Source organism: Mustela lutreola, chromosome 3 (genome assembly GCF_030435805.1).
Source record: "Mustela lutreola isolate mMusLut2 chromosome 3, mMusLut2.pri, whole genome shotgun sequence".
Lineage (NCBI taxonomy): Eukaryota > Metazoa > Chordata > Mammalia > Carnivora > Mustelidae > Mustela > Mustela lutreola.
This window is the reverse complement of record NC_081292.1, coordinates 96,826,180-96,840,939: the sequence shown is the minus strand read 5'-3', so window position 1 is coordinate 96,840,939 and position 14,760 is coordinate 96,826,180. Positions and strand designations below refer to the sequence as shown.

The 14,760-nt window shown below is 37.1% G+C and overlaps 1 protein-coding gene and 1 non-coding gene across 3 annotated transcripts in view; both read right to left on the bottom strand.

Moving 5' to 3' along the window:
- The window catches only part of UGGT1 (UDP-glucose glycoprotein glucosyltransferase 1), a 127,608-nt gene that overhangs the window by 5,034 nt on the left and 107,814 nt on the right, over positions 1–14,760 (bottom strand). For both annotated transcript variants that reach the window (XM_059166539.1, XM_059166540.1), the window contains 2 exons: positions 1,805–1,921; positions 1,150–1,318 (listed from right to left, as the gene is read on the bottom strand). In XM_059166539.1, the coding sequence (XP_059022522.1) occupies positions 1,150–1,318; positions 1,805–1,921 (286 nt within the window). The remainder of the gene's footprint in view (positions 1–1,149; positions 1,319–1,804; positions 1,922–14,760) is intronic.
- LOC131828263 (U4 spliceosomal RNA) lies at positions 5,751–5,889 on the bottom strand. Its single transcript, XR_009352310.1, has one exon. It is a non-coding gene; the product is annotated as a U4 spliceosomal RNA (small nuclear RNA).

Sequence of the window (14,760 nt, the reverse complement as noted above, 5' to 3'; positions counted from 1 at the left end):
TCTTATAATCTTGGCATCACGACCTCAGCCAAAATCAAGAGTCAGACACTTAGCCAACTAAGCCACCCAGGCACCCCAATTTATTGCTTTTTAACAAGGATTGTTCTAATGCACAAAGCTTCAGCAAGGCAGATCCAGAGCAGTTTCCTCACCGTCTCCCCAACAAATGGCATCATCAGTATTAATAAGCATATTTTCTCAATGGAGTATATATTAATGACAGATTCCTTTAATGTGATTATTATTTCCTCAACTCCACTTACTATTTGTGTTCTCCTCTTATTTGAACAGTATGTCTACATTCTTTACCCATGTATCTTCAGCTTTTACTAGTGAATTTCCATTATTTCTATGCTGAATATTCAGTGTCTTGGCCATGATACATCATGGTACAGTCTTCAAGATGATTAGGTGAATCACTCAAGATCCATGTTCTATAATTCCTTTTTTAGAATTACTTTCGAGCTGAATATATGTTAAAAATCCAGATCTCAGCTTATTAATAGTTTAAAAAAGGTCATTTTTGTATTCTAATGATTTTTGTCAACTGTATACCATTTGAGATGTACAAAGAGTAGGGAAAATATTACATGAAGATTTAGTCCCTTCTACTCTTAGCCTAAGTTAAATACAAACACTCCATTCTCCACCCCAATATGCTTCTTTGAAAAAACACTTTTTTCAAATCAGTACCTACTTTGTCTTGATCCTAAATGTGTTCATTTACTTGTGCCTGGAGAGATTTAATAATTAAAAAAAAAAATCTGACAAGAGATCCTCAAAATAGTATCAGGCTTGTCAGATGGAGGTAAGAACCTAGAGCCTCACATCCAAGCAGGCTACCAGAAGACTCCTTGTCTTATATCACAAAACTCACAAGCCTAAATAACAATAATCGCAATTAAAGCACCTTTTCTCAAAAAAAAAAAAAAAAAAGAAAGAAAGAAAGAAAGAAAAAAGGCAAAGCAAAGAGGACAGGAAGTGTATTAATACATACTCTTTAGGACAACTAAAAAAGAAAAATATACACTGGTTGATATCAAGACAGAAGGGGTGAGATTCCTTTTATTCATTATTCTATTGTTTTTGCAATAAACACAAATCAGAAACTCAAATAAGTACTTCCCTAAAACCAAAGGTTGGACCTACCTTCCCAGCCTGACTCTTGTATTGTCTTCTCCTTATCCAGCACTCCCATCTCTTTCTCCCTCTGGAAGCGGATCTGTAGCTGCTTGATCTCCTGGTCGTAGTCCTGCCACTCTGGGACAATTCGAACAGCTGCTTCTAGCTTGGGCTCTTTGGTCATTGGATTATTACACTGTGGAAACCCAAATCGCATACTTCAACCAAGCTCAAGACAGGGAACATTATACGGAATTCAAAGGTGTGCTGGTTCTTAGGTTATAAATCCCAACTAAACAAAATGAATAACACTGAGGAATCAGATGACAGATTAGTAGAAGCAATGTGGTAGTAGGTCACATAAAGCTTCTATGAAGTTGTGGGGAGTGACAGGAAAGCAGGAAAAGAAAGTTCCTGTGGTAAAATCACAAGGCACAGAGATAATCCCATAAGACAAGTAGTAACTTTACTGATTTTAAGTAGTGAAAACAGCCCCATCAGACACTAGAGGACTTGGCTGCCTGCTGTAAGCAGCAGAGATCTATGGATGTTACTGTAAGGCATGCTGCAGTTCCCAACCTGCACAACTACAAAGAAGATTAAAAAGACTCTATGTGTTAATAATGATCTAGTTATAAATTACACTGGACTAAGATGCAGAAAAGAACCACAGACAACTTACCAAATCTATTGTTTTTGCCCTTTTCTTAGAGGCATCATCACACCACGTTTCACACCAAAGCCATTCTTGAGGGAGTGATTTAATTGGCACCTGATGGATCATGTTATTGGGCAAATCCTGTTTGGTAAAAAGAAAATAAAATACAACAATCTCAGGTTCTGGGGGAAATTTATATGAATGCACAGTAAATTAGTGATGATAGCGACTCATTACATATCATATACCAATCACAAATTTTTAGAACTGAAAGGGTCTATTAAAAACCTTAGAGAAGATAAAATATTTATTTGTGATTTTTTTTCACATTTATCATCCCTTCTTTTGCAATCAGTTTAAGCTTCCTACTTTTTTTAATGTTTTTTTTTTGTTTGATTGTTTGTTTTTTATTTCTTTTCAGCATAACAAAAGTCATTGTTTTTGCACCACACCCAGTGCTCCATGCAATACATGCCCTCATTAATACCCACCACCTGGCTCCCCCAACCTCCCACCCCCTGCCCCTTCAAAACCCTCAGGTTGTGTTTCAGAGTCCATAGTCTCTCATGGTTCACCTCCCCTTCCAACTTCTGCACAGCAAAGGAAACAGTCAAGAAAAAAAAAGCAACCCACGAAATGGAAGAAGATATTTGCAAATGACAGTACAGACAAAAGATTGATATCCAGGATCTATAAAGAACTTCTCAAACTCAACATACACAAAACAGATAATCATATCAAAAAATGGGCAGAAGATATGAACAGACACTTCTCCAATGAAGACATACAAATGGCTATCAGACACATGAAAAAATGTTCATCATCACTAGCCATCAGGGAGATTCAAATTAAAACCACATTGAGATACCACCTTACACCAGTTAGAATGGCCAAAATTAGCAAGACAGGAAACAACATGTGTTGGAGAGGATGCAGAGAAAGGGCAACCCTCTTACACTGTTGGTGGGAATGCAAGTTGGTGCAGCCACTTTGGAAAACAATGTGGAGATTCCTCAAGAAATTAAAAATAGAGCTTCCCTATGACCCTGCAATTGCACTACTGGGTATTTACCCCAAAGATACAGATGTATTGAAAAAAAGGGCCATCTGTACCCCAATGTTTATAGCAGCAATGGCCACAGTTGCCAAACTGTGGAAAGAACCAAGATGCCCTTCAACGGATGAATGGATAAGGAAGATATGGTCCAGATACACTATGGAGTATTATGTCTCCATCAGAAAGGATGAATACCCACCTTTTGTAGCAACATGACGGGACTGGAAGAGATTATTTATGATGTTTTTTAAAACCACAAAGTTTAGAAGACTCAAAACATCTACCTATGACAAGCACTTGAAAAATTTTAGCTTAAAACTCACAAATAACCTGCACCTAGACTTCCTTCCATAAGGGTAATTCTAAGGAAAAAAAATGCTACTGCCTCTTGAAAGTTAACTAAGCATAGAGTGTGGTTTTTATACTTCACAGTTTTGCATAAAAGAAGCTCTGAATCTACCTTGTCAACTGGGGCTTGATCCCAAGTGGATGAAGCTCTCATGTTTTTCAGCCAACTGTATGCTTTGAAGCTCTTTTTCCTCAGCAACCCTTTTGAGTTTGACACAATAAAATGTCCCACTGTCTTAAGACACAAATAACCAATATGATCCAGAAATTCTACCTCTGAGTATATGCACAAAAGAAATGAAGCAGGGACTTAAACAGAAACTTGTATACCAATGTTCACAGAGGAATTATTCACAATAGTCAAAAGCTGGAAACAAGCCAAATGTCCATCAACAGATGAATGCATACACAAAATATGGTGTGTGTATCTATATATGTACATATATAGATCTATATATGTATATATCTATACATATGTACATATGTATATCTATATATATGTACATATATAGATACACACACACAATGGAATATTCTTCAATCTTAACAGGAAGAAAATTATAAAGGATGCTATGACATGGATGAAACTTGAAAATGTTATACAAAGTTAAATAAGCCAGGTGCAAAAAGAAAAATTATTGTCTGATTCTGAAAGTATCTAGAATAGGCCAATTCATACAGATAGAAAATAGAATAGAGGTTGCCAGGGGCTCAGAAGAGGAAAGAAGGGAGAACTATTGTTTAATGGGTACAAAGTTTCAGTGTGGGATGATGAAAAAGTTCTGGAGATGGACAGCTGCACAACACTGTGAATGTACTTAATACCACTGAACTGTATACTTAAAAATGGTTAAAATGGCAAATTTTATGTTACATGAATTATACTTAATTATGTAGGTAAAATAAAAACACTCACAGACAAGAAAAACTGAAAAAAAAAACTGTTACTAGTAAACTTATACTAAGGAAAACTAAACGATATTCTTTTGGCAGATGGAAAATGATCCTATATGGAAATCCAGAAATGCAGGAAGAATGCAAGGCCACCATGTAAGCCAATCTAAATCTTATAAATAGATAATGCTTGTATTGTAGGAGAATACTTCTGGGGTTTAAAATATAGAGAAATCTAAAATACAAGATAATAGCCATTCAGGCTGATGAGGATAAAGGGAGTCAGTGAGTTCTAAGGCCAGTATTACTCAAACCTGGTATGCAGACTACAGCAAGGAGCTTGCTGGGAATGCAAGTTCTTGTACCAGACCACATACCTACTGAATCGGGCTGTGGGGATGGGACCCCAGAATTAATGGTTCAACAAATTCTCCAAGTGAATCTGGTATATATGCTAAAATTTGAGAAGCGCTGTGCTAATGTTTTTGCACTCTCTGGTAGGTGGGTAAAATATACCAATTAATATTAGCCTTTGCAATTCAGAAATGCATATTATAATCTCTAAAATAATAATTTAAAAAACTAAAAAAAAAAAAAAAGTATATAGTTTAAGGGGCACCCAGCTGGCTCAGTTTGTGGAGCATGCAACTCTTGAGCCTGGGGTTGTTGAGTCTGAGACCTATGTTGGGTGTAGAGATCACCTAAAAATTCAAATATCTTAAAAAAAAAGAAAAAATATATATATATATAATTTAAGCTAATCTGAAAGAAAGTTATTAAGGAGAAAAAAGAAACAGAACACATGGAATAAGCAGAATACTAGAAAAGCCAATCTTACCAGTGAATATATTAATACAATATACCACATAACCGTACCTGAAAGAAAAACTGGAATAGATGCACTAATATTAGGTGAAGCATATTTTAAGACCCCAGGACCCCCCAAAATTATTAAAGGTTCATTTGTATGATATATAAGACTTACAAGTTTTTCAGATACCTAATAATATAGTCTAAAAATACATAAAGCAAAATCTGACAAACCAGAGATGAAAAGATACCACAATATAGAAAAATCTTTTAAACAGAATTTTCTCTCAGTAACTAATAGAAAAACAAACAATTAAAAAAAAAACCCAAAACCATAATTTGACCTAATGGCCTATATCTAATATCTACAGGATATAAAACCAAATGAAATATTTACCAAAATGTTTACCAAAACATTACCAAAATGTTTACCAATCACATTTGGGTCAACAAACTTCATATGCCTAAAGTCATACAGAAGAACTCCTCAAACCATAAAGAATCTGAGCTAGAAATTAATAACAATATATCTAGAAAATTCCCATGTATTTGGAATAGTTCCTACAAAATTCATGAATCAAAAAAGAAATCACATTGGAAACTAGAAATATGCTGTACTAAATGACAAGGAAAATACTACATATAAAATGTAGGGAATGCAGCAAGAGCTTTGCTGAGACAGAATCTGATTATTTTCAAATGCATATACTAGAAAAGACTAAGAATTACAAACTAAACACCTATCTCAAGAAATCAGAAAAAAAAAATCAACAAATTAAGGAAAGTAAGAAGTAAGAAAAAGAACAAATTAGAGAAATAGAAAAGAAACATATTGATAGGATGAAAAACACTAAAAGATGCTTCTTTAATTCCTGGTGAGGTGATAAAGGAAAAGAAGGCACAATAAGTGATGTCAGGAATTTTTAAGAGAGCTTTCAATTAGCAATAATCATGCCTTGGATAAACCTCATTGGCTATGATACTGCCACTGTGCAAAGCTTGGGAATTTTTAAGAGAGAAAGAGAGAGAAGATACCAGTATAGATGCTATGGGACTTTAAACAGACAACTGGACTAATGAAAGCATTCTGGTTCTTGAGACACATTTTCTTTTTCTTTTTCTTTTTGATACACATTTTCTAAAGCTGATTATACAGTGCACTTACAATCTGAGCATGGCACTATATGTAAGTTATATGCAGTTTTTAAAAATCAGAGGATAGTACAGGCAACTTCATGATGCTATGTTAAGAAATTTAGAGACAGCTTAACAAAAGCACTGATAAAAGAAGTAATAAAAAATGTCAACAGAATCATAACTATTAAAGAAACTGAAATCATAATTTAAGCACAAAGAAATTAGAGGCTTCACTAATAATACCACCAAACATTTAAGAAAGAAATAAAGCCAATCTTATAAAAACCAACTATCGGTAAATGAAAACAAACAAACAAACAAACAAACCCACAACCCAACTCATTTAATTAAGCTTCAATACCAAAATCTGACAAGAGATATTATACGCCAATATCACATAACAACACAAATGCAAAATTCTTAAATATTCGCCCCCAAAATTCAGGACTATCTAAAAAAAATAATAAATCAGAATCAGTTGGATTACAGAATTCAGAAGTTATACTTAGGTATATAATTTACTATATTTACATTTATAAAAGAGAAAAATCATATTATTTTAGCAGATGTCAAAACTTTACAAAATTTAATGCAAGAGATCTTTTAAATAGCAAATAAGGACTAAAAGGAACTTCCTTAATGTGAATAAGGGATATCTACAAAACAGCTACAACAAACATCGTACTGAAGTGATGAAATGCTGAATACTTTCAGCATTTTTGAGTCAAGAATGCCCACTATTAATATTTCTATTCAACATTATGGAAGTCCCAGTGAAAGCAAGAAAGCAAGAAAAAAAACTTTTATTAAATTATTTATTTATTTATTTGAGAGAGAGAAAGAACAAGAGTGAGCACAGGAGGTACAAGAGCAGAGGGAGAGGGAGAAGCAGACTTTCTGCTGAGCAGGGAACCAGGAATGTAAGATTGGAAAAGAAAAAGTAAAATTGCCATTATCTGTAGATATCTGCTTACATATCTAGAAAAGCAAAAGTATATACAGATTAGCAGGATACCTGAATACAATAATGAGCAAAAATCAATTGCAATTCTAGATACCAGCAATAAACAGAAACAAAAGCGCTTTTTTTTTAAGTTTCTTTTTTAAAGGTTTTTTAAGATTTTTTTTTTTTTTTTGGACAGAGATCGCAAGTAGGCAGAGAGGCAGGCAGAGAGAGAGGAGGAAGCAGGCTCCCCACTGAGCAGAGAGCCCAATGCGGGGCTCGATCCCAGGACCCCGGGATCATGACCTGAGCCGAAGGCAGAGGCTTTAACCCACTGAGCCCCCCAGGCACCCCAGAAACAAAAGCTTTTAAAAATAACTCTTAATGAAGATGTACAAGATATCTATGAGGAAAACAATCAACATTATTGAGAGAAATTAAACACAACCCAAATATAAAACCCTAGCAAGTGTTTTTTTTTTCCTCCTGAACTTAACAAGCTCATTCTAAAATGTATATGAGAAAATAAAGGACAAAGAATACTCTAAGACATACCTGAAGAATGAGGTGGGAGGATTTAATTTACTGGGTATCACGACTTATTATAGAACTATAATAACCAGATATTTGTAGTATGGATGTGAAGATAGACAAACAGACCAATCAAAAACCAGAAGACCCAGAAATGGATCCATCCATACATGAAGACTTCATATCTGACAAAGATGGTATTGTAGAGCAGTGCATTTCATTAAGAAAAGAACTTATAAAACTGTATATGTACATAAAAAAAGAAAGTTGAACTCCATCTCAAAAACAAATTCCTACTGGATACAGATTTGCATATGAAAGAAAAAAACAATAAAGCACATATTTAAAAAGTATCTTTGTGGCTTTAATGGGGGTCAAAAAGCATTAATCATAACAAAAAATACTGACCAGTCTGACTACAAAAGATACCATTAAGAGAGTTAAAGTGGGAAATTTTGCAACATATATAACAAAGGATACACGATCAGTATAAAGAATGCATGTAAATCAAGAAAAAATCCGAGGGGAGGAGTCAAGATGGCGGAGAAGTAGCAGGTTGAGACTACTTCAGCTAGCCGGAGATCAGCTAGATAGCTTATCTAAAGATTGCAAACACCTGCAAATCCATCGGCAGATCAAAGAGAAGAACAGCAATTCTGGAAACAGAAAAACAACCACTTTCAGAAAGGTAGGACCAGCGGAGAAGCGACGGGAAGATAGACCCCGGGGGGAGGGGCCGGCTCCTGGCAAGCGGTGAAGCAACGGAGCACAAAATCAGGACTTTTAAAAGTCTGTTCCACTGAGAGACATCGCGCCAGAGGATAAACCTGAGCGAAGCCCACGCGGGGTCAGCGTGGCCTCAGGTCCCGCAGGGTCACAGAAGGATCGGGGGTATGAGTGTCGTAGAGCTTGCACATATTGGAACGGGAAAGCCGGCTGCAGAGACAGAGCCGACAGTAAGCTCGCAGCGCAGGGTTACCTTGAACCTGTCGCAGGCTCCCTGAATCGGAGCGCGGCCGGAGGTCAGGCAGACGGGAGTAACTGGGCGCTGGTATCTGAGGGCGCACTGAGGAGTGGGGCCCCCGGGCTCTCGACTCCTCCAGGCCAGAGACCAGGAGGCCACCAATTGTATTCCCGTCCTCCGGAACTCTACGGAAAGCGCTCAGGGAACAAAAGCTCCTGAAAGCAAAGCCAATCGGATTACTCAGCCTGGCCCCTGGTAAGGGCGGTGCAATTCCACCTGGGGCAAAGACACTTGAGAATCACTACACCAGGCCCCTCCCCCAGAAGATCAACAAGAAATCCAGCCAAGACCAAATTCACCTACCAAAGAGTCCGGTTTCAATACCAAGGAGAGCAGCAGAATTCCAGAGGAGGAGAAAGCAAAGCACGGAACTCATGGCTTTCTCCCTGTGAATTTTTTTTTCTTTTCTTTTCTTTTTTTTTTTTCCCTGTGATTTTTTTAGTCTTACAGTTAATTTAATTTTTTTCTTTTTCATTTTTTTTCTCTTCTTCTGCTAATATTTCTTTAAACTTTTACCCTTTTCTTTTTTAAAGTTTTTTAACTAGTTTATCTAATATATATTTTTTCCTTTTTATATTTTTCATTATTTGTTTTCCTTTTTTAAATTCTTTTCTTTTTTTTTTTTCTTTCTTTCTTTTTGAACCTCTTTTTATCCCCTTTCTCTCCCCTCACAATTTGGGATCTCTTCTGATTTGCTTAAACCATATTTTCCTGGGGTTGTTACCACACTTTTACTATTTTACTTGCTCTTTCATATACTCTTATCTGGACAAAATGACAAGGCGGAAAAATTCACCACAGAAAAAAGAACAAGAGGCAGTACCGAAGGCTAGGGACCTAATCAATACAGACATCAGTAATATGTCAGATCTAGAGTTCAGAATGACAATTCTCAAGGTTCTAGCCGGGCTCAAAAAAGGCATGGAAGATATTAGAGAAACCCTCTCGGGAGATATAAAAGCACTTTCTGGAGAAATAAAAGAACTAAAATCTAACCAAGTTGAAATCAAAAAAGCTATTAATGAGGTGCAATCAAAAATGGAGGCTCTCACTGCCAGGATAAATGAGGCAGAAGAAAGAATTAGTGATATAGAAGACCAAATGACAGAGAATAAGAAGCTGAGCAAAAGAGGGACAAACAGCCACTGGACCACGAGTGGAGAATTCGAGAGATAAGTGACACCATAAGACAAAACAACATTAGAATAATTGGGATTCCAGAAGAAGAAGAAAGAGAGAGGGGAGCAGAAGGTATACTGGAGAGAATTATTGGGGAGAAATTCCCCAATATGGCAAAGGAAATGAGCAGCAAAATTCAGGAGGTTCAGAGAACGCCACTCAAAATCAATAAGAATAGGCCCACACCCCGTCACCTTACAGTAAAATTTACAAGACTTAGTGACAAAGAGAAAATCCTGAAAGCAGCCCGGGAAAAGAGGTCTGTAACATACAATGGTAAAAATCTTAGATTGGCAGCTGACTTATCCACAGAGACCTGGCAGGCCAGAAAGAGCTGGCATGATATTTTCAGAGCACTAAACGAGAAAAACATGCAGCCAAGAATACTATATCCACCTAGGCTATCACTGAAAATAGAAGGAGAGATTAAAAGCTTCCAGGACAAACAAAAACTGAAAGAATTTGCAAACACCAAACCACCTCTACAGGAAATATTGAAAGGGGTCCTCTAAGCAAAGAGAGAGCCTACAAGTGGTAGATCAGTAAGGAACAGAGACAATATACAGTAACAGTCACCTTACAGGCAATACAATGGCACTAAATTCATATCTCTCAATAGTTACCCTGAATGTTAATGGGCTAAATGCCCCAATCAAAAGACACAGGGTATCAGAATGCATAAAAAAACAAAACCCATCTATATTTTGCCTCCAAGAAACTCATTTTAAGCCCGAAGACACCTCCAGATTTAAAGTGAGGGGGTGGAAAAGGATTTATCATGCTAATGGACATCAGAAGAAAGCAGGACTGGCAATCCTTATATCAGATCAATTAGATTTTAAGCCAAAGACTATAATAAGAGATGAGGAAGGACACTATATCATACTCAAAGGGTCTGTCCAACAAGAAGATCTAACAATTTTAAATATCTATGCCCCCAACGTGGGAGCAGCCAACTATATAAACCAATTAATAACAAAAATCAAAGAAACACATCAACAATAATACAATCATAATAGGGGACTTTAACACTCCCCTCACTGAAATGGACAGATCATCCAAGCAAAAGATCAGCAAGAAAATAAAGGCCTTAAACGACACACTGGACCAGATGGACATCACAGATATATTCAGAACATTTCATCCCAAAGCAACAGAATACACATTCTTCTCTAGTGCGCATGGAACATTCTCCAGAATAGATCACATCCTCGGTCCTAAATCAGGACTCAACCGGTATCAAAATATTGGCATCATTCCCTGCATATTTTCAGACCACAATGCTCTGAAGCTAGAACTCAACCACAAGAGGAAGTTTGGAAAGAACCCAAATACATGGGGACTAAACAGCACCCTTCTAAAGTATGAATGGGTCAACCGGGAAATTAAAGAAGAATTGAAAAAAATCATGGAAACAAATGATAATGAAAATACAACGGTTCAAAATCTGTGGGACACAACAAAGGCAGTCCTGAGAGGAAAATATATAGCGGTACAAGCCTTCCTCAAGAAACAAGAAAGGTCTCAGGTACACAACCTAACCCTACACCTAAAGGAGCTGGAGAACGAACAAGAAAGAAACCCTAAGCCCAGCAGGAGAAGAGAAATCATAAAAATCAGAGCAGAAATCAATGAAATAGAAACCAAAAAGACAATAGAGCAAATCAATGAAATCAGGAGCTGGTTCTTTGAAAGAATTAATAAAATTGATAAACCCCTGGCACAACTTATCAAAAAGAAAAGAGAAAGGACCCAAATAAATAAAATCATGAATGAAAGAGGAGAGATCACAACTACACCAAAGAAATACAAACTATTATAAGAACATACTATGAGCAACTCTACACCAACAAATTTGACAATCTGGAAGAAATGGATGATTCCTAGAAACATATAAACTACCACAACTGAACCAGGAAGACGTAGAAAGCCTGAACAGACCCATAACCAGGAAGGAGATTGAAACAGTCATTAAAAATCTCCAAACAAACAAAAGCCCAGGGCCAGACGGCTTCCCGGGGGATTTCTACCAAACATTTAAAGAAGAACTAATTCTTGGGGCGCCTGGGTGGCTCAGTGGATTAAGCCGCTGCCTTCGGCTCAGGTCATGATCTCAGGGTCTTGGGATCGAGTCCCGCATCGGGCTCTCTGCTCAGCGGGGAGCCTGCTTCACCCTCTCTCTCTCTCTCTGGCTGCCTCTCTGTCTACTTGTGATTTCTCTCTGTCAAATAAATAAATCTTTAAAAAAAAATAAAAAATAAAAAAAATAAAGAAGAACTAATTCCTATTCTCCTGAAACTGTTCCAAAGAATAGAAATGGAAGGAAAACTTCCAAACTCATTTTATGAGGCCAGCATCACCTTGATCCCAAAACCAGACAAGGATCCCATCAAAAAAGAGAGCTATAGACCAATATCCTTGATGAACACAGATGCGAAAATTCTCACCAAAATACTAGCCAATAGGATTCAACAGTACATTAAAAGGATTATTCACCACGACCAAGTGGGATTTATTCCAGGGCTGCAAGGTTGGTTCAACATCCGCAAATCAGTCGATGTGATACAACACATCAATAAAAGAAAGAACAAGAACCATATGATACTCTCAATAGATGCTGGAAAAGCATTTGGCAAAGTACAGCATCCCTTCCTGATCAAAACTCTTCAAAGTGTAGGGATAGAGGGCACATACCTCAATATCATCAAAGCCATCTATGAAAAACCCACCGCAAATATCATTCTCAATGGAGAAAAACTGAAAGCTTTTCCGCTAAGGTCTGGAACACAGCAGGGATGTCCATTATCACCACTGCTATTCAACATAGTACTAGAGGTCCTAGCCTCAGCAATCAGACAACAAAAGGAAATTAAAGGCATCCAAATCGGCAACAAAGAAGTCAAATTATCACTCTTCGCAGATAATATGATACTATATGTGGAAAACCCAAAAGACTCCACTCCAAAACTGCTAGAACTTATACAGGAATTCAGTAAAGTGTCAGGATATAAAATCAATGCACAGAAATCAGTTGCATTTCTCTACACCAACAACAAGACAGAAGAAAGAGAAATTAAGGAGTCCATCCCATTTACAATTGCACCCAAAACCATAAGATACCTAGGAACAAACCTAACCAAAGAGGCACAGAATCTATACTCAGAAAACTATAAAGTACTCATGAAAGAAATTGAGGAAGACACAAAGAAATGGGAAAATGTTCCATGCTCCTGGATTGGAAGAATAAATATTGTGAAAATGTCTATGCTACCTAAAGCAATCTACACATTTAATGCAATTCCTATCAAAGTACCATCCATCTTTTTCAAAGAAATGGAACAAATAATTCTAAAATTTATATGGAACCAGAAAACACCTCGAATAGCCAAAGGGATATTGAAAAAGAAAGCCAAAGTTGGTGGCATCACAATTCTGGACTTCAAGCTATATTACAAAGCTGTCATCAACAAGACAGCATGGTACTGGCACAAAAACAGACACATTGATCAATGGAACAGAATAGAGAGCCAAGAAATAGACCCTCAACTCCTATGGTCAACTAATCTTCGACAAAGCAGGAAAGAATGTCCAATTGAAAAAAGACAGCCTCTTCAATAAATGGTGTTGTTAAAATTGGACAGCCACATGCAGAAAAATGAAATTGGACCATTTCCTTACACCACACACGAAAATAGACTCAAAATGGATGAAGGACCTCAATGTGCTAAAGGAATCCATCAAAATCCTTGAGGAGAACACAGGCAACAACCTCTTCGACCTCAGCTGCAGCAACATCTTCCTAGGAACATCGCCAAAGGCAAGGGAAGCAAGGGCAAAAATGAACGATTGGGATTTCATCAAGATCAAAAGCTTTTGCACAGCAAAGGAAACAGTTAACAAAATCAAAAGACAACTGACAGAATGGGAGAAGATATTTGCAAACGACATATCAGATAAAGGACTAGTGTCCAAAATCTATAAAGAACTTAGCAAACTCAACACCCAAAGAACAAATAATCCAATCAAGAAATGGGCAGAAGACATGAACAGACATTTCTGCAAAGAAGACATCCATATGGCCAACAGACACATGAAAATGTGCTCCATATCATTCGGCATCAGGGAAATACAAATCAAAACCACAATGAGACACCACCTCACGCCAGTCAGAATGGCTAAAATTAACAAGTCAGGAAATGACAGATGCTGGCGAGGATGCGGAGAAAGGGGAACCCTCCTACACTGTTGGTGGGAATGCAAGCTGGTGCAGCCACTCTGGAAAATAGCATGGAGGTTCCTCAAAATGTTGAAAATAGAACTGCCCTATGACCCAGCAATTGCACTACTGGGTATTTACCCTAAAGATACAAACGTATTGGTCCAAAGGGGTACGTGCACCCGAATGTTTATAGCAGCAATGTCCACAATAGCCAAACTATGAAAAGAACCTAGATGTCCACCAACAGATGAATGGATCAAGAAGGTGTGGTATATATACACAATGGAATACTATGCAGCCATCAATAGAAATGAAATCTTGCCATTTGCGACAACATGGATGGAACTAGAGCGTATCATGCTTAGCGAAATAAGTCAAGCAGAGAAAGACAACTATCATATGATCTCCCTGATATGAGGAAGTGGTGATGCAACATGGGGGCTTAAGTGGGTAGGAGAAGAATCAATGAAACAAGATGGGATTGGGAGGGAGACAAACCATAAATGACTCTTAATCTTACAAAACAAACTGAGGGTTGCTGGGGGGAGGGGGGTTGGGAGAAGGGGGGATGGGGTTATGGACTTTGGGGAGGGTATGTGCTTTGGTGAGTGCTGTGAAGTGTGTAAACCTGGCAATTCACAGACCTGTACCCCTGGGGATAAAAATACATGTTTATTAAAAAAAAAAAAAAAATTTAAAAAAATAAATAAATAATTAAAAAAAAAAAAAGGCAACCAAAAAACATTTACAGTTTTGGACAGGAGTTTCCCTCATGTTTGGATAAGGATGCAAATTCAACTTCATAATAAATTACAGTGAATCATAAAGATTAAAAAAA